The sequence below is a fragment of the Melanerpes formicivorus genome, unplaced genomic scaffold (genome assembly GCF_026170545.1).
Source record: "Melanerpes formicivorus ecotype bairdi unplaced genomic scaffold, bMelFor1.0.p_v2 SCAF_20, whole genome shotgun sequence".
NCBI lineage: Eukaryota > Metazoa > Chordata > Aves > Piciformes > Picidae > Melanerpes > Melanerpes formicivorus.
In genome coordinates, this window is record NW_027142372.1 from 9,394,435 (window position 1) to 9,414,330 (window position 19,896).

Consider the following 19,896-nt stretch of genomic DNA (forward strand, 5'->3'; position numbering starts at 1 on the left):
AAGGGCAGGGGGGTCTGGGTGTGCTCCTGCTCCAGCCTGGGCTGGTGGTGGGATGCTGGGAGACTGCACCATGAGGGCACTGACTGGTGTGGCAGGTTTGGGGGTTGCTGGAGGGCTGCTTGGAGGAAAAGCCCCACATCCAGGGATGAGAAAAAGGGTCCTCCGTGTCCTCCTGGCTTTGTTTAATGGTGTAGAGCACCAACGGGACGCGTCCTGCCTGGCATGGTGGGTCTTCTTGGGTGCCAGCTGGCATCAGGTAGGTGTAGCAACAAGCCCGGCAGGGCCCTGCCCCACAGCCTTCCCCAGTGTGGGGCTGGCCAGTGGCTTGAAGCCCAGGTTGTCCAGTGGGATCCCAGAGGCCACCAGCTTTGCCTCGAAGGTCTGCAGCATGTCATCATGTGCCTGTAAGAGAAGCTCCTTGTGGTCAACCCAAAGCCTGGCTCCAGCACAGCCTGGGTGTGGGCTTCCTACACCCTGCTGGCACCCCATTAGCATGGAAGGGATACTCCAACACACCTCCCTTTGAAGGATGACCAGGAGAAACTATGATTTGGGCATGACACAGCTCAAGAGCTGCTGCAAGTTCCCTCCCCTGGAGCAGAAGGTCCCATTTCCACCCCAACCTCCAGCCCTGACCCATGGTGGGGGCCGCAGGGCAGCCCCAGCCCCTTCCCTCACCTTGCAGACTCGGGCTAGCTGGAACTGCAGGTCCTTGATGGTGGCATTCTTGGAATTGAGGACATCCTGCAAGGGGAGGCAGCGTCTCAGGCAGTGGCTGATAGTCCCCAGGGAACATGGTGGCCATGCTATGGGGGTGGCACAGGGCACGGAGGAGCTGGCACCGGGGTCTGGCAGGTGGTCAACACCCTGCCCAGTACTTCCAGCCAGTGCTACCAGGGACAGCAGCCCCAGAGACCTTCCACACCAGAAACACAAGTGCCACCACAGTCTGCAAGGAGGGAGACACGCTGGCAGCTCCTGCTCCAGCAGCACCTGCTCCAGCAGCACCACCCTGCCAGCGCCGCACCGGGGGAATTACAGGGAGAGAAGCTCCCAGGGAAGAGGCTGGAGGCAGCTGAGGAATTCCGGGAGGCCAGCAGCTGTGGGAGAGCTGACGCCACGACGCCTTCCCAGGAATGTGGCTTCCTCTGGGGCCACTGGGGCAGGTGACATCTCCTACAGCACCAGCACCGGAGCCTCGGCCGCCGCCATGCCCAGCCCCAGGGCACCCCGGCAAGAGAGTGGCCACAAGTTTCACTGCCACCCAGCACAGAGGGGACCTGGGAGGGGACGTGGGAGGGGACAGGGCGGGCACAGGAGGAGCTGGAGGACACCAGGGTGGTGGCAGAACAAAGCATGGAACTCGTATCCCCTCAACCCAACCCGCAGCAAGTGCTGCTTCTCTGGTTACAGATGCGGCAGGCTCCGGGAATGTGGGGCTCCAGCCGAGGCTTTGCACACACCTATTTTTAGCAGGGCAGATGTCACAGAGCCCCTGGGGTCCTGTCTGCGCTGGCTCAGTGGAGCGTGGAGCACCCTGGGGTGCTGCCAGACCATGCCTGGGGCCATCCTCCTCTAAGGAAGGCAGAGCAGTGCCAAACTCCTGCCACCCACACACCATGCTCTTGAGGGAAGAGCTGGAGTGCCCCATGGCACCTGGATTGCTGGCAGTGAGTGATGTGGAAGCCATGGCCACAGAGGACAGGGACTGGCAGACTCTGAGGTCTGTGTTCACCCCCTCAGCAGGCTCTGCCCCCTCCCCAAAACCAGCTTTTGCAGCCCCCAGGGCGGCACACAGTACCTCCAGTTTGTGTGAGACCAAGGAGATGGCACTCGGCTCCAGGTTGGAGGCTGCGAGAACCTCGCTGAGCTCCACCTCCTTCTTCTCCAGGACTCCCATGAGACCTTTCAGCTTGCGCTCCAGCAGCAGGTTCTTGAAGCCAGTCTTCTGCTGCACCTCGTTAATGGCTTTGGTGAACTTCTGGTAGAGCTCATCCCGCTCTGACTGCACCTGCACCCAAAACCAGCCCAACAGGACCCCCTTGGGTTGGTGGCCAAACAGCAAACAGGTCCAGCAGCTCAGCTTTGGTGAGACCTGGCTGTTCCCCACAGCACCTGCAGCCCACAGGGAATGCAGGTGCTGGATTACAGCCTGGCTGGCACCTCCTCAGCACCTGCATTGCTGCTTCCTTCTCCTTACCAGGCCCAGGACCCCCCCTCCGGCAGCAGAACATGCTGATGGGCTCAGGGTTTGAGCCCTGAGAGGGCCCCACAGCACAGGGGGGTTCCTGCTCTGCTCCAGCAGCTGGCAGGAGGCCCCAGCTCACAGCTAGTTAATAAGTGTCCTAATTAGGCCACAATCTCTCCTCCGCAGCCTATTTCTGCATGCGCTGCGCCTTAGTGCCAGGCTGTTAACGAGGCCTCAGATCAATGTTCATATTCCTGGGGATTTCTGCCGACTGCAGACGAGCTCCTCCTGCCTCCACTGATTTATCTGGGTTAACTGGGGAGGGGAGAGGCTGGCACTGGGAGAGAACTCAGTCAGCAGGACTCATCCTGAGCCAGCGCAGCACAGCAAGTGACTACCAAACTGCTGAGAGCAAGCTGGGGCTGGGGCTGGTGATCCATGGCTCTGTCCCATGATCACTTCTCCCTATGGCCACCTCTTGCCATGACCACCTCTTCCCTTGGTCACCTGCCCCCATGGCCTTCTCTTGCATGATCACCTCTCTCTGTGGCTCTGTCCTACAGCCACCTCTCCCCATGGTCACCTCTCCCTGCAGCCACACCTCTCCCCCTAGCCACCTTTCCCTGTAGCTCTGCCCCTACTGCCTTATCTCCCCACAGCCACTTCTCCCTGTGGCTCTGCCCCACTGTCACACTTCTCCACGGCCACTTCTCCCCACAGCTCTGCCCAACAGCTCTGGCCCCTCGCCATGGCTGGTCCCTGGCACGCTGGGAGGTGACCACCAGAGCGTGCATGATTGCTCAGCAAAAGGACAAGACCAGGCCTGTCTGCTGACCGTGGGAGACACCAGAGCTGTGAGCAGCTTTGTTGGGAGCAGCACTTGTCACAAGGCTCTGGATTAGTGCTTTGGAAAGCCCAGGGCTAAGCCCAGGCTCTGATAAGCCCCCATGGCCAGCCCTCTGCAGAGGGGACAGGGTGGAATCGGGATGGTCAGACCCACCCGCAGCGCTCACCTTACTGAACCTCTGCTCCAGCACTTCGTGTTCCCACTGAAGATCCTTCAGCTCCTTCTGGGTGACTTTCAGATGTGCTCTGGTGTTCTGTGTGCAGGAATTATAGAACCATAAAATGGGCTGGGTTGGAAGGGAACTCCAAAGGTCCTCTTGTCCAACCCCCTCTGCAGTAAGCAGAGGAAGGATGGTTAAAGAGCAGGGGTGTCTCTGGGAAGTGTGAAGGGGATGTGTTCTAGAAAGGGACTGGAGCATCTCTGGAGAGGAAATGCTGAGAGACCTGGGGCTGCTTAGCCTGGAGCAAAGAACACCCTGAGAGGGGATCTGCTCAATGCTCAACAAGAGCTGAAGGGTGGGGGGCAAGAGGGTGGAGCCAGACACTCGTCAGTGGTGCCTGGTGACAGGACAAGGGGCAACAGGCACAAATTGGAACCCAGGAGGTTCCATCCAAAGAGGAGAAACTTCATTGCTATAAGGGTGCTGGAGCCCTGGAGCAGGCTGCCCAGAGAGGATGTGGAGTCTCCTACTCTGGAGAGATTCCCAAACCCACCTGGACACTGTGATCCTGGGCAGCCTGCTGTGGGTCACCCTGCTTTAGCAGAGGGGTTGGACTAGGTGATCTCCAGAGGTCCCTTCCAAACCCTACCATGCTGGGATTCAGTGAAAGCGACCATCAGAAAAACAGCTGCCACCTACACCAACTCCTGTCCCTCTCTGCCCAGTTTCTCCACTGCCAGAACCCCATCTGAGATGTTACCTAAGCTGAAAGGGACTCAAGGATGTGGGTCAGCGATCTGGCCAAGTCAAGAGGTCACTGCTGAGCAAATCCCTCCAGGAAAGAGCCATGGCAAGGACAGGGCTGTCTACTCACCATCAGGGCCTCCTTGTCCTTGTCATAGTGAACCAACTTCTTCTGTAGCTCAGCCACCTGCTCCTGGGCCTGCTGCAGAGGCTCCTTCAGCTGCTTGTTCTCCATCAGCACATCTGCCTTCTCTTTTTCCAGGTGACTCTCTTTCTTCTTCATCTCCTCCACCTGCTCCTATTCTTGGGCACACCAGTTTCAACTCCTCAGAGCTTCCCACACACTCCAGGCACCCTCCTGGCAGCACCCACACCACCACCCAGGAACTGGCCAAATCTGGGTGAAACCCTCCCCAGGACCAGTCCCTTGAGGGATGTGGGACACTGCAGTACCTTCAGCAAGTTGATGAGCGCCAGGTTATTGAGGGTGATGTCATTGTAGTAGCTCTTGAGGTCGTTAAAGGCCTTCTCGTGGTTTCTCATCAGCTCACTGATGTGGTGGTTCTTCCTCTCCTCCACCTCGTGGATCTCAGTCTTCCTCCGCAAGTCGAGCTCTTCCTGCAGCGCCTGCATCTTCTTGGCGTACCGAGCTTCAACCTCTGGTAGGGGGCACAGAGTGGGGACCTCCTGGAGACCCCATGTAGTGTCCCCCAGCTCCACCAGCCAGCCCACTGGCTTGAGTGCCACTTGAGGACAGCGTCACTACAGCTGCCACCAGCACACAGAGCAGTTACAGTGGGACTGCAGAGAGAGGAGAGCCCAGAAATAGCATCCCTGGAAAGAGGGCATGGACACGCTCCAAGTCACCGTGAGAACCTGAGATGTCCCCTGAGGAGGACGCTGGAGAGAGGACTCTGCAAGGGCTCCTCTGCTTGCCCACTCTGCAGCATGGAGAGCAGGGAAAACTGGCCAGAACTTGGGGAAGAACAACCAGAAGTGGGGAGAAACTGAGCAGAACTAGGAAAAATAGGCCAGAAGTGGGGAAAAAATAGCCAGAAGTAGGGAAACGTGGCCAGAATTCGAGGGAAATTGGTCAGAACTGGGGGAAAATTAGCCAGAACTGGAGGGAAGCCATCACTCTTTCGGCCTGAGGCTCAGCCAGGGAGCCTAGCAGGGCTGTAGAGCTCAGAGGCAGCCTGCCCAGCTGGATGCTGGGAGCTCACAGGGAGCTTGCACAGAGATCCTGACCTTTCACCCGTCTCTCGAAGTCATTGCGCATCCGCGTGATCTCCTCCTCTTGCTTCTGTTGGGGAGAAGCTTCACGTTAGAGGCTGGCAGGGATCCCAACCACCTCCCTCCACCACAGGGGCCACTCACGCACCATTCCAGCCTGGCCAGGGACATACCAGGTTCATGTCCTTCACCAGCACCTCCCTGGCCAGCTCCTGCTCCTTCAGCTCCACTTTCAAGGAGCGCATGTCCTTCCGCAGCTCCATCTCCTGGGCCCAGTGATTCTCCTGGGCCCGTTTCATGGACACCATGCCTTCCACTTTCAGCTCAGCAAGGTTGTCCTGGTGTTCGTGCAACAAGTGCTTCACCTTCTGCTTGTAAACCTAAAGACAAGCCACAGGACAGGGTGAGGAGCTTCAGCAGGAGACACTTGGAGCGGGGATGTTGGCCGGCACGCTCCCGAGTTGCATCCCGCCCGAACCCTCCTCCTCTTCCCTCTCCTCCTCAGCGCCGCCCGAGGCTCACCCAGGGCTCAGGGCACTTCCCAGCCTGCTCCCCACCCCACCTTGATCTCCGCCTGGTGCCGCTCCTCGGCCTCCTCCATCTCGCGGTCCTTGCTGCGCAGCTCTGCCCTCTTCTCCTCCAGCTGCCGCCGGCTGATCTCCCAGAAGGAGTGAGTCTTGTCCCGCTCCAGCTGGAAATAGTTCCGCTCTGCCCGCTCCCGCTCCAGCTCCTCACGGAGATGCATGACGTGCTTCTCCAGCTGCAGAGCCAAGAGGAAGAGCCAGGTAAAGAGGGGGCCTCGGGCAGAAGCCTTGGGAAGACACTCATGCGGCAAGTGGGACACAGCTGGCTGTCACCGGGAGAAGTGTAGAAGGGAGAAGGAGGAGCCCTGACACACCCTGGATCTCAGGGAACCCACCAACAAAACCTAATCCTCCCATAAACAGCCTGGACTCAGATGTTGTCTCCCACAGTGTCCCGTAACACCATCCTCAGGTGACCAAATACCACAGAAACAGAGAATCACTGATGTGTTTTGGCTGGAAAAGACAAAGATCCAGCAGTTAACCCAGCACTGCCAGGTCACCGCGAAACCATGTCCCTCAGCACCACATCAACATGACTTTGAAACTCCTCCAGAGACAGGGACTCCACCACTGCCCTGGACAGCCTGGGACAGGCCTTGACAGCCTTTGAGGGGAAGAAATTGTTCCTCATGTCACAACTAAACCTCCCCTGGGTCAATCTTAGACAGTTTCCTCTTGTCCTCTTTCTTGTTCCTTGGGAGAAGAGACCAACCCCCACCTGGCTCTAATCTCCTTTCAGGGAGCTGTAGAGAGCCAGGTCTCTCCCCCATGGAGCTTCCTTTTCTGCAGGCCAAACCACCCCAGTTCCCTCAGCTGCTCCTTACAAGATGTGCTCTCCAGACCCTTCACCAGCTTTCTTGCCCTTCTCTGATCCTGCTCCAGCACCTCAATGTCTTTCTTGGAGTAAGGAGGTCCAAAACTGAACCCAGTATTCAAGCTGTGGCCTCACCAGTGCTCAGTAGAGGGGGACAATCCCTGCCCTGGTCCAGCTGGCCACAATTCTGTTAATCCAAGCCAGGCTGCCATCTGTCTTCTTGGCCACATGGGCACACTGCTGGCACTGAGATATGCAAGATCTTATACCAGGAGCGAGGTCCCCAGGCCAGGTTGTAGGACATTCAGGACAAAAAATGGGACTTGGAGCAACCAAGGAGCAGCAGCTGCAATGACAGTGCTCTGGGCAGAGCCATTGCCAGGCTGCTAGTGTTCTGGTGTTGAGGAGAAAGGGAAGGACTGGTCTGGGGAGCAGAGAGCTCTGGACCAGCAGAAGGGAGGGTGGATTAGGGAGCTGCTCCTTCCAGGAACAGTGACATCACTCCTGCAGAGCCCAGACTGGCGTCAGGCTGCCTGTCTCTGTCACCCTCTCCCAGCTGTTGTCCCTGGAGCCAGGCACTAAGCAGGGGTCCTGAGGACTCCAACTGGCCACATTCTCCTGCTGCGGGACAGGCTCGGGGCTTGGGAATCTCTTACCTCCTCCTTGCTCATGTCCTGGGGGGACAGGGCATCCACCACTGCTGGGGCTTTGGTTCCTTTCCCTTTTTTCTCGACTTTCTTTTTGGGTGCCTATGGAAAGGACAACAGGGTGGGTGCTGGGAGAGGGATGAATCCCCAGGACCTCCCCTCTGAGACCCCAGGACCCTCTTTGAGCCCCTCGGGATCATCCTCTGAGCCCCCAGGACCTCGCAGACCCTGCTCTGAGCATCCCAGTACCTTCTCAGAGGCCCTCAGGATCCCCCTCAGAGTGCCCAGGATCCCCTCTTAGCCTCACAGGATGCTCTCTGAACCTCCCAAGACCCTTTCTGAGCCCCCCCGAACCTCCCAGGTCCCCTCTCATAGCCCTCCAAGATTCTCTAGGCCCCTCTCTGATTTCCCAGAAGCCCTCTAGACCCCTCCCATAGCTCCCCAGGCACCCCCAGGATCCCTCTGCACCCCTGCATCCCCTGAAGAACCCTCTCGTAGGCCCCCCCAGGACTTCTTAGAGACCCCCCAGTCCCAGGCCTGGCCCCACCGCCCGCCCCCTCGCGGCTGTAGGGGATCCTCCAGCACCAGGCCCGGCCCTCCGCGGGTCTCTCTGCTCTCCCCAGCCCCGGTCCCGCTTCTCTCCCCGGCCTGGCCTAAGCCCGGCCCAGTGCCCGCTCTCACCATGGCGGGGGCCGCCGTCTCCAGGCAACGGAAGGGGAAATCTCGCGAGAGCCGCGCGGCACCAAGGCACGCCCCCAGCCCCCGCCCCCCCCGCGATCCCTGCCCCGCAGAGCCACGCCCCCGGCAGCGCGGACCACGCCCCCAGCAGCGGCGGCTGCTCAAGGGGAGTCGGGTCGGGGCAGGGGGGGTCCTCGCTGTGTCCCGGGACCCCCGCACACCCTTGGGATCGCCGCTGGCCTCAGGTTCCCCGGGACCAATAACGCTGGCTCCCCCATTTCTCTCGGTGTCCCCGCCGCAGCCCCGGTTCTCTGGTCTCCCCACCAGTGTGTCACTCCCCCTGCACCCCGGATCTGCCCTCCCCAGGTTTTGTCTGCCCCACCGCTTTCCGTGTGTCTCCCAACCTGGATCTCCCCACACACACCGAGTCTGCCCTCCTACGGTGTCCTGTGGTGCACCCTCCATTCCCATGTCCCCGTTATGTCCCCCCGGCTCCACCCCCGCCCCGGTGTACCCGCTGCATTCCCGGTTCCGGTGTGCCCTCCCTCCACCCATCCGCTCCGTGCTCCCCAGACCCACTCCAAGGTCCCTCTCTTCGTAGCCCCCCTCCCTGTCCCCTCCCGGTCCCTCCGGTGCAGGCGGGGCTGGTGTCTTCTGTGTCCCACCCCCGCAGCCCCCGCCTTCGGCACGCCTCCGGTCCCGCCCCCGCCGCGGTGGACAGGACCGTGCGGGCTGCGGGCTGGCACCGGGCCCGCCCCGCCCAGCACCGGCACAAGCACCGGCACAAGCACCGGTACAAGGACCGGCAACAGCCTCTGCATCGGCACCGGCCCATGGAGGCTCCGGGAGCGGCAGGTGACGATTTGGGGGTGGAGGGAGAACACGGACCGGTGCTACTATCCCCGTGGAACCGGGTCGGGCCCCGAAGCGGGGTACAGGGGTGCATAAGGAGATGTAGGACGGGAGGAGGGGGCAAGGGGCTGTAAATGGGGAGTACTAAGAGAGGGGTACAAGAGTGTGCAAACTAGGGGCAACAAAGAGGATGCAGGGGTCTCCGGATTGGGATGCGTATGCAAAGAAGGGTGCGTTGGAGATACGAAGAGGGGTGCAAAAGGGATGCAAGAGGGTTATGCACGGGGCGGGTGTGCAGAGGGGGTGTGTGCAAGGGGGAGTGCACAAGGGGGAGTGCACAAGGGAGAGTGCACAAGGGGGTGCAAAAGGGACTGTGTAGAATTCGAGGGGGTGCAGAGGGCTCTGGTTAGGGTTGAGGGAGGGGTTGTATGTTGCAGGAGAGGGTACAGATGTGCATGGGGGAAGCGTGTGTGTGCCCAGATATGGGCACATGTGGGGTGGTGCTGGGGGGCGTCCATACCCAGGGGTGGGGGACTGTGGGATGGGGGATGTCTGCACAGGCAAAGGGGACCAGGGAGAGTGGGGCTGCAGTGGGATGCCCATGGGACATAGGGGTTCAGTGGGGTGCCCAGGGGATGCAGGGGTGCCCGGGGTATCTGGGAGTGCAGTTGAGGTGCAGGTGAGTCCCAGGGCAGACACCCCCATGCCGATGTGGTGGTGCCAGTGGAGCAGTGAAGAGGGCTAGGGGACAGGGTGGTGGCCGTGCTGGTGGAGTTGGGGGGACCCAGGTATTACGGGGGGGGGGGTCTTGCACGGTGACACGGGTGGTACCGAAGCTCCCGTTCATGCCCGTTCCTCCTGCACGTGCCCGGCACACGACTGTGCCACAGTCCCCATCACGGTGGCAGCCGTGGCTGTGCTCTCCCGTGGCAAGGGGGGCACTGAGCCCTTGGGAGCCATGCAGGAGGGGACAGTGCCACCGGGCCGGGCACCAGTGGGGTGACCGGTGGCGGTGGGGTGACCGGTGCCGGCTGCTGCCCGGCTCTGCGGTTCGACGTGAGTCAGCAGAGCGGCGTGTGCCGGCGGGATCCCTGATGCCGGTGCCGCTTCCCGGCAGGCAGACGGTGAGCCCAGGCCGGAGCAGGGCGGCGTGGCTGGCGGTGTGGCCGGTGGCGTGGCCGGTGTCACGGCGTGACCATGCAGGCGGAGGCCAGAGGGGATTTTGGTGGCCGTGACCAGCGCCCTGGTGGGTGGGGGCTTGGGGGCACTGCCGGTGGCGGAGGGGACACATGTGCTCTATACGATGACACTGCCGTGTCACCCACTGCCGTGGGGTGTGGGGTGGGATGGTGGGAGCAGGTGGGATCGGACAGCCCCTCTGTGTGTCCCCACGGAGCTCTTCCTACCACTGGAGCGAGATGGGGGACCCTGTTCCCAGCTGGAGGGAGGATGCCGGCAGGGTGGGGTGACTGGTATCAATTTGTGGGGTCAGAGCATGGCAAAGCTGGTATCAGGACATGGGCACTGATCTCCTGTGACTCTGTGCCAGGAACAGGGACCAAATGTCCCTTTCCCTGTCTCAGCCCCTCTGGGTTTGGGGAATTAATATTCCCTGCCCCATTATCACTGTCCAGGGGGGAAGGAGGAGTTACTTATATCCGTGCCACCTCTTCCAGTGATAGCAGAGCCTGGTGGCACATGGCTTTGTCCAGTCCAAAATGGGCGGGGGGTCCAGGAATGGTAGTACCCAGGGGTGCACCGGGTCTCCTGCCCACCCTTGCTGCCTGCTGAGCCCCTGCAGACCACAACATAACCATGGATTATGCCATGACCGTGGGTTGTGCCATGACCAGGGACCATGCCATAACCATAGATCATGCCTTGACCGTGGACTATTCCCTGACCCAGTCTGTGCCATGACCACGGATCATTCCGTGACCCTGGGCTGTGCCATGACCGCAGCCACCACAGCCCCGCCGGCTCTCGCTGAAGACAAACAGTCCCTTGTCTGGGCTCCCGCACAAGCCACGCTTTTGTCTTGCCGACACAAAGGGGCTGCGCGGGGTGGGGGGTGGGGGCTGCTGGCTGGCAGCACGGTGGGGTTTGGGCATCCGCAGGCGTCCTGCTGTCCCCGTGCTCCTCAGCTGGGCACCCCGAGGGGGAGGGCAGGACCTGAGGATGGAGCTGCCATCACCCACACGGCAATGCCGATGTGGCAGAGCTCGGCAAGGAGACACTGGCCACGGAGCGCCCAGTGGGGACCCCCACCCACAGGCCAGCCCCGGAGCCCCCTGGAACCCCCGCCGAGGAGCAGGGCAATGTCCCCATCCCCAGTGCTGGCCTTCTGCAGGTCACTGAGCGCAGACGTGAGTGCAGCCTGTCTCCAGGGTCTCCTGACAGCCCCCGGGGTTCTCTGACCATAGCATCTCCCGCCCACTCCTGGGGTCTCTGCCAGCCCCCTAAATGTCCCCAGAGTCCTTGCCATCCCCTGCAATCCCTCTGCTTGCCCATGAGGTCCCTGCCATCCTCTGCCATCTCTTGGGGTCCCCTAATTGTTCCTGGGGTTCCTGCCTATCCCTGGGCTTCCCTACCAGTTGCTGGTGTCCCTGCCCAGCCTAGTGTCTCCTGCCTGACCCGGCGTTCCCTACTCATCTCCAGGGCCCCTTGAAAGACCCTGAGGTCTTCTGCCTACCCCTGGTGTCCCCCCACCTGTCCCTGGGGTCTCTGCCAGCCCCTGCCATCCCCTGAGGTCCCCTGGTGTCTCTACCATCTCCTACCTGTCCCTGGGGTCCCCTGCCCACTCCTGGGGTTCCCCACCAGCATCCAGCATGTCATTGCCCCCACTGAGCTCCATATCTAGGTGCCCCTGAGCACAGAGGTGCCCACCCCACTGCCAGCCTTTGGCTGGGGTGCCACTGTGTGCCCACAGAGCCCCTGAGCAGCGTCTCCTCGCTGGAGGTTCACTTTGACCTGCTGGACCTGACCGAGCTGACCGACATGTCAGACCAGGAGCTGGCAGAGGTCTTTGCTGACTCCGACGAGGAGAACGCAACCGGAGAGTCGCCCAGTGGTGAGCGAGCGGCATTGGGCACCCATCCATCCGTCCGTCCACCTGTCTGTTGGTCCATCCCTGAGCCATCTGTCCTCACAGGGCTGCAGGCACCAGCTGTGCCTCGGGCTGGGTACCTGCGGTCACCCTCCTGGACCCGAGCGCGGGAGCAGAACCGGGACAAGAAACACCTCAGTGACACGGAGCTGCCACCGGCACCACCGGACGCCTTCCTGCCTGCCGAGCGGCCACGGGAGCCCTGAGGCCAGCCCCGGGAGCAGGGGATGGACGTGGGGACATGCCAGGGGACAGAACACCAGGACACACCAGTGGAAGGAGACCGGGAGGATGGACACCGGGACATACCGGGGGATGGACATGGGGACATGCCAGAGAATGGACACTGGGACATGCTGGGGGATGGACATGGGGACAGGCCAGTGTCCCAGCACTGCTGCAGCCCGTCTCAGCCACTCTGCCCACAGGTGCCAGGACACAGTCTGGTGCCACCAGCCCAAGGTCACTGGGAACAAACCTCAAGCAGCAGCCCCCAGCCCCATGATGGTGGGAGGCATAGGACTGGCCAAACCCAGTGGCCCAGTGCCCACTGGGCTATGGGGAAGGGGCAACCAGCCCCACCCTGTCAGGAGCTGGGGTTGCCCATAGCTACTGGGAGCATGGCTGGTGCCTGCCTGGTGCCCGCGTAGCAGCTCTGTGTTCCGGTAAACTGACCGACCCACCACCATGGTGGCTCTGCCTGTCTCCATCACCCTGGGAAGGGGACAGTGGGGAGAGTTCTCTGGCTGGGACGAAAGGCACCACAGGGGTCCTGGAGCCATCCTGGTGGGCAGGAGACCAGGCATGGCCACCCCACCACAGCACATGCCAATGGTGGCATTGGGACCAGGGTGGGCTTGGGGGAAGACCCCAGGGGTGGGGGGATGGTGGGGTGGATGGTGGGAGGGTGGGGGCAGCCCTACTGCCATGGTGTGGGGGAGACAGCCCCAGTGTGAGCCCCTGGTGTCCCACGGTGCCCTCCCAGTGCCCCCCCAAAACAGGGACACAAGTGCTGGGTTGCACAGAGTCCTCGTTAATGCTACAATGACACCCAGAGTGGGGCATCACTGGGCCCCACACAGCCCCAACCCCCCCTCCCCCCCCATTCCCTGGGGGGCTCAGCCCTGGGAAAATGGGTGTCTGTGGGGTGAGGCAGGGGGCAGCCGGGTGTGCTCCCCCCAAATCAGCAGCGTTATCCTGGTAGAGTGTGTCTGGGCTGGGGTCCAGCAGATCCCCCTGGGCTGGGCTAGTGCCACTATGCCCAAAGGTCCTGAATGACCCACGTCTGTCCCGTGGTGGGTGGTGGGGCAGCTGTGGGGCAGTTGTACAGCGGAGCTCCCCTATTATGGCTCTGCCTCGGTGATGCCAGAGTCCTGGAAGAGGGATTGCTTGCGCAGGCTGAGCCGGGCACACTTGGGGCAGGTGGTGGAGTTGTCATAGAAGCAATCCCTGTGGAGGGAGGACACACACTGGTGGATCACCCCACAGCACCAGCCACCCCAGTGCCACCCAGTGCCACCCCAGTGTCGCTGGTACCTGTGGAAGACGGCGGAGCAGCCGGTGCAGACCGAGGTGTGGCTGTCGAAGGGGAAGAGCACATCGCCCTCCTTGCAGAGCTCACAGACAAAGCCCTTGGCCTGGCAGCGCTGGGGTGGCAGAGGGGCAGAAGGTCGCCATGGTGCCGGTTGGGGTCCTTGCCACCCCTTTCCCCAAGGCTGTGGCAAGGCATGGGCCTGCCCCACAGCGCCGGCTCACCTCGCAGTCCAGTTTGATGTGCTTGGCGAAGAGGGTGTGGATCTCGGTGAGGGAGCAGCTCAGGCGCCCGGCCTCGATGTCCATCAGGTCCTGCAGTGAGTACATCTCATCGTTCTCCACAAAGTGCTGGCGGTCCTGCAGCTGTGGCCAGGACACGTGTCACCGCTGGCACTGCCACCATGGTTGGTACCACCCTGCCAGGCACTGGCACCCCACTGGTCCTGACCTGCAGCAGCAGCCGTGCCTCCATTGCCTCCTTGCAGGTGATGAAGTAGGGCTTCATCAGGAGGATGTCCTGGCGTAGCTTCTGCAGAGTGGGGATGGGATGGGATGAGGATGGCAAAGAGGTGGTGGCAATGCCAGGATGGGGACAGGGATGGGGATAGGACCATGATAAGGAAAAGGGTGGTGGCAGTGTCAGGATGGAGATAGAGATAGGAATGGGGATAGGGATGGGGTGAAGGTAGGGATGGTGTGGGAATGAGATGGGATGAGGACAGGGATGGGAACAGCGATGAAGACAGAGAAAATTATAGTGGCAGGGACCAGATGGGGACAGGGATATACAAGGATGGGGATGGGAATGGGATGTGGTTGGGGACCAGGGATCATAATGAGGCCAAGATAGGAAAAAGGGTGGTTGCAGGGGCAGGATGAGGACAAAGACAAGGATGGGATGAACATGGTGTGGGAATGAAACAGGATGGAGACAGAGACATGATCAGGACAAAGGTCAGGCTGGGCCAAGTTCATCCCCACAGCAGTATGGACGCCTCCAGTCCTGCCCTGGTCTCCCTTTATGGGACCCAGCAGGTGCTGCCAGGAATCCCTCTCCCCACGTTCCCCCCACAGTGCTGTCCCCAACCCCAGCCTCACAGGGTGGGGCTGTTCTGCCACGTGTTCCACCTAGCACTTACCCGGATCTCCACCAGCTCCTCCACGTAGTTGAAGAGCAGTGGGTTGATCTCCCGCAGCTTCAGCACAGGCCGTGACACCATCAGCGCCAGGTACCGCATGCTGCACCGCGACACCTGCCCGTGTCACCCACACTGCCGCTGTCACCCCGCAGCGCCACGCCAGCCACGCTGCCCCACAGCACTGCCACTCATGGCCAGGCACACTGCCACCCCCAAGAGACCTCTGCTCAGGGGGGCAGCCACGGGCACCCATAACCAGGGACAGAGACTCCCAGGTGAACTTCACCCACAGATAGGGCCTCCCAGCAGCTTCTGATCAGGGAAACAGTCCCCTAAATGACCTCCAGCTAGGGCCACAAACCCCAGGGACCTCCATGACCAGGACTCATAAGTGACCTCCAAAGAGAGACATGGCCACAAAAAAACCTCATGACCAGAGATATGTTCCCACAAGTGACCTCCAACCCGAGACATGGCCACCTAAGTGACCTCTAAGGAGGGACACAGATCCCCAGGTGATCTCTGTTCAGGGGCACAGACCTCATGAACCCCAACACCCAGGAATATGGTCCCCCCAGGTGACCTCCAACCAGGGACATGGCCCCCCACGACCCCTGTGCAGGGTCACATCCACCCTAAGTGACCATCCTCCCAAGCTCCCACCCCACTTCAGGGCACCTTGCGGGGCTCAAAGTCCCAATTGTGGATGGCACGAGCGGGCACCACGGCCAGGTCGTTCCAGTGGCAGCTGCTGCAGTAGTAGAGACCGGTGTAGTCACACTGCCTGGCTTCGCTGGGCACCCCCCCTGTGGTGGCACACATGTTGGCACGTGTTGGCACATGCACTGGGCACTCACATCAGCACTGGTATTGTGCCATACCCTGCACCCCGCCAAAGGACATGCCACAACACCTGGGGACACCATGATCTCCCCTCAGCCATTAAAGAAGCACCCCCAGCCCCACATTCCCCACCCCCCACCAAACCCCAGACAGCCCTGGTCCCCCAGCTCCCCCCAGCCTCACACCCTCCCATCTCTGCCCAGACCCATGCAGTCCCCAACTCTGCCCAGTCCCATATCCCCCCAGCCTCACTAGAGCTACCATCCCCATGCAGCCCCCAGCCCGACAGAACCTCCCAGCTCCCCCCAGACTCACACACCCCCAAGCTCCCCCTAACCCCACAGAGCCCCCAGCCCCACGCAGGCCCACACATCTTCCAGCTCCCCTAGCCCCAGACATCCCCAAGCTCCCCCTAACCCCACAAAGCCCTCAGCCCCAGGCAGGCCCACACCTCCCAGGTCCCCCCAGCCATGCCAGAGCCCCCAGCGCCCCCAGGGCCCCCAGCCTCACGCAGGGAGACGGGTGCCCGGCACTCGGCACAGCGGTAGTCCTGGCTGTCCAGCCCACTCTCAGGGCAGATGCTGAGCTGGTACTCAGCCTGGTGGCTGACCTTGGCCCGCACGCAGACCTTGCTCACCAGTGGCAGGCACTTGCTGTGGCACCGGTAGTAGCAGCCTTGGGTGGGGAGACACAGGTGGCCGTCAGCAGGAGATAAGGTGGAGGTGGGAAGGTGGGGTAGGTTGGGTTGGGAGTCTCCTCCCCCGACCTGTGCAGGTGTACCAGGTCTGGATGAGGCCCCAGATGATGGTGCTGCACTTGTCACACATCTGCTTCACGCTCTTGCTCTTCTCTTTGTAGAAGCGATGCTCCAGCACCACGCGAATGTTGGGCTCATCTTCATCAGGGTCCTGAAAGAGAAGGGGGGTGTCAGTGTGGGCCCCCTAACCATGGAATCATGGAGTCATTGAACTCATGGAATCATTTTGGTTGGAAAAGACCTTTAAGATCATCGAGTCCAACCATTAACCCAGCACTGACAGGTCACCACTAAACCATGGCCCTCAGCACCACATCTCCACAGCTTTGTGACTCCTCCAGGGATGGGGACTCCAGCACTACCCTGGACATCCTGGGCCAGATCTGGACAACCCTCAAGGGGATGAAATTGTTCCTCAGGTCTGACCTAAACCTCCCTTGGGGCAACTTGAGACCATTTCCTCATGTTCTGTTGCTTGTTCCTTGGGAGAAGAGACTGACCCCTGCCTGGCTCCAACCTTCTTTCAGGAGTTGTTGAGAACCAGAAGGTCTCTCCTCAGCCTCCTTCTTCCCCAGGCTGAACAACCCCAGTTCCCTCAGTTGCTCCTCACAAGACCTGTTCTCTAGAGCCTTTGTCAGATTCATTGCCCTTGTCTGGACCTCCTCCAGCACCTCGATGTCTGCTTTGTAGTGAGGGCCCCAAAACTGAACCAGGTACTCAAGGTGTGGCCTTATCAGTGCCCAGTACAGGGGGATGGTCACTGCCCTGGTCCGGCTGGCCACACTATGTCTGATCCAGACCAGGATGCTCTTGGCCTTCCTGGCCACATGGGAGGCCACAGGGGCACACACTAGCTCATCTTCAGACACTGCCAACCAAGCCTCCCAGGTCCTTTTTCACCAGGCAGTTTCCACCCACTTTGCACCAAGCCTGGAGTGTTCATGGAGTGGTTGTGACCCAAGTGCAGGAACCAGCACTTGGCCTCATTGAACCTCATCCCATTGGCCTCAGCCCTTTGATCCAGCTTGGCCAGATTCCTCTGTAGATGCTTCCTGCCTTCAAGGAGATCAACACGCCCGCTCAACCTGGTGGTGTCTGCATACTGACAGAGGGTGCCCTTGATCCCCTTGTCTAGACTACCGATGAAGATGTTAAACCAAACTGGTCCCAGTGCTGAGCCCTGGGGAAGCCCCATCCCCAGTCCTGCCCCACCTTGAGCTCCTGCAGCTTGAGGCGGAGGTGGATGAGCCGCACGACCGCATCCTTCTGCCGCTCCGAGTGCTCGGGCAGCGCCAGGATCACCCGCTTGCACTCCTCAATGGCCTGGCACAGCTGCCCCACATCCTGAGCCAGGATCAGACCCTGACACCATGGAGGGGATGAGGAAGAGGAAGGTGAACTGGCAGCCCTCCACCTCACACATCTCCATCCCATACACACCCCAGCCCCACACAGACCTTCCAGCCCCACCTGAGGCCCCAGTTCCACAGACTCTCCAGCCCCATTCCTACCCCCCCCAGCGACATGCCTCCCCTCCAGCCCCACACATGCCCTAGCTCCATATACCCCCAACCCCACTACTGGCCCCCAGCTCCATACAGATCCCCCAACCCCTTGCAGAAGTCCCAGGCTCCCAAACCTTCCAAGCCTCACTCCTGCCCCTCAGACTCATACAAACCTCCCAGCCCCACAGAGCCTCCCTAGCCCCACTCACCACAGGCCGTGAGAAGTGGTCTTCAGCCAGGCCCAAGTCCAGGGCACCCTCGGGGTCTCCTGGGGACGGGTCTGGCTGTGGGGCTGCAATGGCATGGGAGCCATGAAGGACAGGTGCTGGGACCACCTGAGAGCCCCCTTGCCATGGGGCACTGTGGGGGGTGGGGGCTGAGCACTCACTTGGTGTGGGGTTTTCCCCCTCGGGGTGCTGCTCCTGCTCCTCTGGGGTCTTGTTGAAAGGGTTGAGGTGGGCCTGGCGGAAGCGAGCCAGCCGCTCGTCCGACGCCATCGCCACTGCTACAGGACAGTCACTGCCTCAGATACCCTGGCACTGGCACTTCTATATCGGCACCGACACCCTGGCACCACCTCAGACACTCCAACACCGGCCCTGACACCCTAGCAGTAACACCGACATCCCAACACTGGCACTCCAGCACCAACACCCTGCCACTGACAGCTCAGCACCGGCACCGCTGACACGGGCACCAACGCCCCAGCACCGGCAGCTCGTCACCAGCACCAACACACTGGCAGTGGGACCCCAGCATTGGCCTCCCGACACCGGCACTGCCACCCCAGCACCCTGTCACCAGTACCCTATCACCAGTAACGACACCCCAACACCAGCACCGACGTCAACACTCCAGCACCGACACCCCCTCCGTCCCCAGAGCCCCAGTACCGGCATCAACACTCCGGTACCGACACACCGCTACCGACACCGTCACCCCAGCACCGTCCTCACGTCCCCATTGCCGTCTCCAAACCCGTCCTGCCGCCCGCTCCGCCTGCGGCCACCGCCCTGCCCCGCTGCCACCGCCCGGCTGGGCCCACGCTCGCCCCATCCCGGTACCGTCCGGACGCCCCCGGTGCATCTCATCCGCCCCCGGCACGTCGCTCCGCGCAACCCTTGTTGCCCATCCCCTCCACTGCCCACCGCATTCCCCACCCAAGCCCCAGCAGAGCCCCGCCGGTACCAGTCCCCGGTACCGGACCGCCCTCCCCAACCCCCGGCCCCCTCCCGCCCGCCAGGGGGCAGCGCCCCCGCCTTGCTCACCGCCGCCCCCCGGCTCCGCCAGCGCCGCGCCCCGCCCAGCCAGGCCCCGCCCCGCTCCACCCTACCGTGCTGCTGCCCCCTGCCGGCCGGCTGACCGTAGCGCACCCGGGCGGGGCCGCGGCTAGATGATGGGGAGGACAACGAGGACGCGGCGAACCGAGCCCCGGAACACGGACCTACAACCTGCCGTGCCCCATGGCCCACTGCCCCAGAGCCCCGAGCCTCATAGCTCCTGGGCCCGACAACGCGCAGCCCCGTTGTCCCTTGTTCCTACAGTCCCTTGTTCCTATAGCTCCCGGCCCCATAGCCCCCAGTCCCCGGAGCCCTGGGCCCCTTAGATACCAGCCTCTATAAGCCTCCCGGCCCCATAATCCTTTGTCTGCAGAGACCCTAGCCCCATTGTTCCTGGTTCTCATAGTTCCCAGCCCCACGGATGCCAGTCCTCATAGATTCGGGCACCCTTTGCCTTCAGTTCCATAGTTCCCAGCACCCAGAAGACCCCAGCCCAACAGCTCCTGGTCCCTGTAAGATCCCTACCCCATAGTCCCTTGTTCCTGTAGACCCCAACCCATAGCCCCGTAGCTCCCAGTTCCCAGATCCCCCAGCCCCGTAGTCCCTTGTCCCTGTAGATTTCAGTCCCACAGATCCTGGTCTCCATGTTCCCCAGCCCCATAGTTCCTTGCTCCTAGAGCTCCCAGACCCATTGTCCTCATCCCTTTTGCACCCTGGTCCCAGAGCCCCCTGCTGCTATCTCCACAGGGATCCTCCAGCAGAGAGCCGCAGCTGAGGTGGGGCTGCAGCCCCATAACCGTGGTCAGCCCAGCTGTGGGGTCTCTTGAGCTCAGGGGCTTAGGGCTATTTGGGCTGGGGCACTCTGGATGCCCAAAACCAGTTCTGGGGAATCACCCTGGGGGTGATATCTCCACCTTGGTTGGAGGGACAAGGGGCCAACACTGTCCTGGTGCAGGAAGGGGGGAGCCACCACCCTCTGTCCC

The 19,896-nt window shown here is 61.6% G+C and overlaps 3 protein-coding genes across 10 annotated transcripts; 1 reads left to right on the forward strand and 2 right to left on the reverse strand.

The window, feature by feature from the left end:
* Positions 1–165: 165 nt before the first annotated feature.
* Positions 166–7,970, reverse strand: GAS8 (growth arrest specific 8). Of its 2 annotated transcripts, none has more exons than XM_068150719.1 (11): positions 7,902–7,970; positions 7,230–7,322; positions 5,735–5,932; positions 5,346–5,552; positions 5,188–5,242; positions 4,393–4,598; positions 4,070–4,237; positions 3,202–3,288; positions 1,802–2,011; positions 679–744; positions 166–402 (listed from the first exon to the last, which is right to left on the reverse strand). In XM_068150719.1, exons 1-11 carry the CDS (start codon positions 7,902–7,904, stop codon positions 253–255), a joined length of 1,443 nt encoding a protein of 480 aa, XP_068006820.1. In that variant the 5' UTR covers positions 7,905–7,970; the 3' UTR covers positions 166–252. The 2 variants fall into 2 exon arrangements, with proteins under 2 accessions (XP_068006820.1, XP_068006821.1); XM_068150720.1 differs by lacking the exon at positions 7,902–7,970 and adding an exon at positions 7,768–7,836.
* Positions 7,971–8,552: 582 nt separating this feature from the next.
* Positions 8,553–12,647, forward strand: DBNDD1 (dysbindin domain containing 1). 3 transcript variants are annotated; one of them, XM_068150721.1, is made up of 5 exons: positions 8,571–8,753; positions 9,868–9,996; positions 10,970–11,116; positions 11,680–11,820; positions 11,902–12,644. In XM_068150721.1, exons 2-5 carry the CDS (start codon positions 9,948–9,950, stop codon positions 12,060–12,062), a joined length of 498 nt encoding a protein of 165 aa, XP_068006822.1. In that variant the 5' UTR covers positions 8,571–8,753; positions 9,868–9,947; the 3' UTR covers positions 12,063–12,644. The 3 variants fall into 3 exon arrangements, with proteins under 3 accessions (XP_068006824.1, XP_068006822.1, XP_068006823.1); XM_068150722.1 differs by having other exon boundaries at positions 9,872–9,996; XM_068150723.1 differs by lacking the exon at positions 9,868–9,996 and having other exon boundaries at positions 8,553–8,753; positions 11,902–12,647.
* A 227-nt stretch (positions 12,648–12,874) lies between these two features.
* DEF8 (differentially expressed in FDCP 8 homolog) lies at positions 12,875–18,933 on the reverse strand. Of its 5 annotated transcripts, none has more exons than XM_068150726.1 (12): positions 18,527–18,789; positions 18,022–18,138; positions 17,843–17,925; positions 17,341–17,490; positions 16,138–16,279; positions 15,882–16,046; positions 15,207–15,334; positions 14,529–14,642; positions 13,838–13,918; positions 13,612–13,701; positions 13,393–13,502; positions 12,875–13,305 (listed from the first exon to the last, which is right to left on the reverse strand). In XM_068150726.1, the coding sequence occupies exons 1-12, from the start codon at positions 18,717–18,719 to the stop codon at positions 13,200–13,202; spliced, it is 1,479 nt and encodes a 492-aa protein (XP_068006827.1). In that variant the 5' UTR covers positions 18,720–18,789; the 3' UTR covers positions 12,875–13,199. The 5 variants fall into 5 exon arrangements, with proteins under 5 accessions (XP_068006827.1, XP_068006826.1, XP_068006830.1 ...); XM_068150725.1 differs by having other exon boundaries at positions 13,612–13,752; positions 18,527–18,788; XM_068150729.1 differs by lacking the exon at positions 18,527–18,789 and adding an exon at positions 18,902–18,933 and having other exon boundaries at positions 12,875–13,502; positions 13,612–13,752.
* Between the last annotated feature and the right edge of the window lie 963 nt (positions 18,934–19,896).

Excerpts from the sequence above, each read along its gene's own strand:
- GAS8 (XM_068150719.1), bottom strand. Across the intron at positions 4,238-4,392 it reads CGCTCATCAACTTGCTGAAG|GAGCAGGTGGAGGAGATGAA; the intron begins GTACTGCAGTGT and ends GCCCAAGAATAG. Across the intron at positions 2,012-3,201 it reads TGGAGCAGAGGTTCAGTAAG|GTGCAGTCAGAGCGGGATGA; the intron begins GTGAGCGCTGCG and ends TTTTGGGTGCAG.
- DBNDD1 (XM_068150721.1), top strand. The coding sequence starts at position 9,948 with ATGCAGGCGGAGGCCAGAGGGGATTTTGGTGGCCGTGACCAGCGCCCT. Across the intron at positions 11,117-11,679 it reads GCAGGTCACTGAGCGCAGAC|AGCCCCTGAGCAGCGTCTCC; the intron begins GTGAGTGCAGCC and ends GTGTGCCCACAG. Across the intron at positions 11,821-11,901 it reads AACCGGAGAGTCGCCCAGTG|GGCTGCAGGCACCAGCTGTG; the intron begins GTGAGCGAGCGG and ends CTGTCCTCACAG.
- DEF8 (XM_068150724.1), bottom strand. The coding sequence starts at position 18,719 with ATGCACCGGGGGCGTCCGGACGGTACCGGGATGGGGCGAGCGTGGGCC. Across the intron at positions 14,643-15,206 it reads GGGACTTTGAGCCCCGCAAG|GTGTCGCGGTGCAGCATGCG; the intron begins GTGCCCTGAAGT and ends TGACACGGGCAG. Across the intron at positions 13,753-13,837 it reads AGGCACGGCTGCTGCTGCAG|CTGCAGGACCGCCAGCACTT; the intron begins GTCAGGACCAGT and ends TCCTGGCCACAG.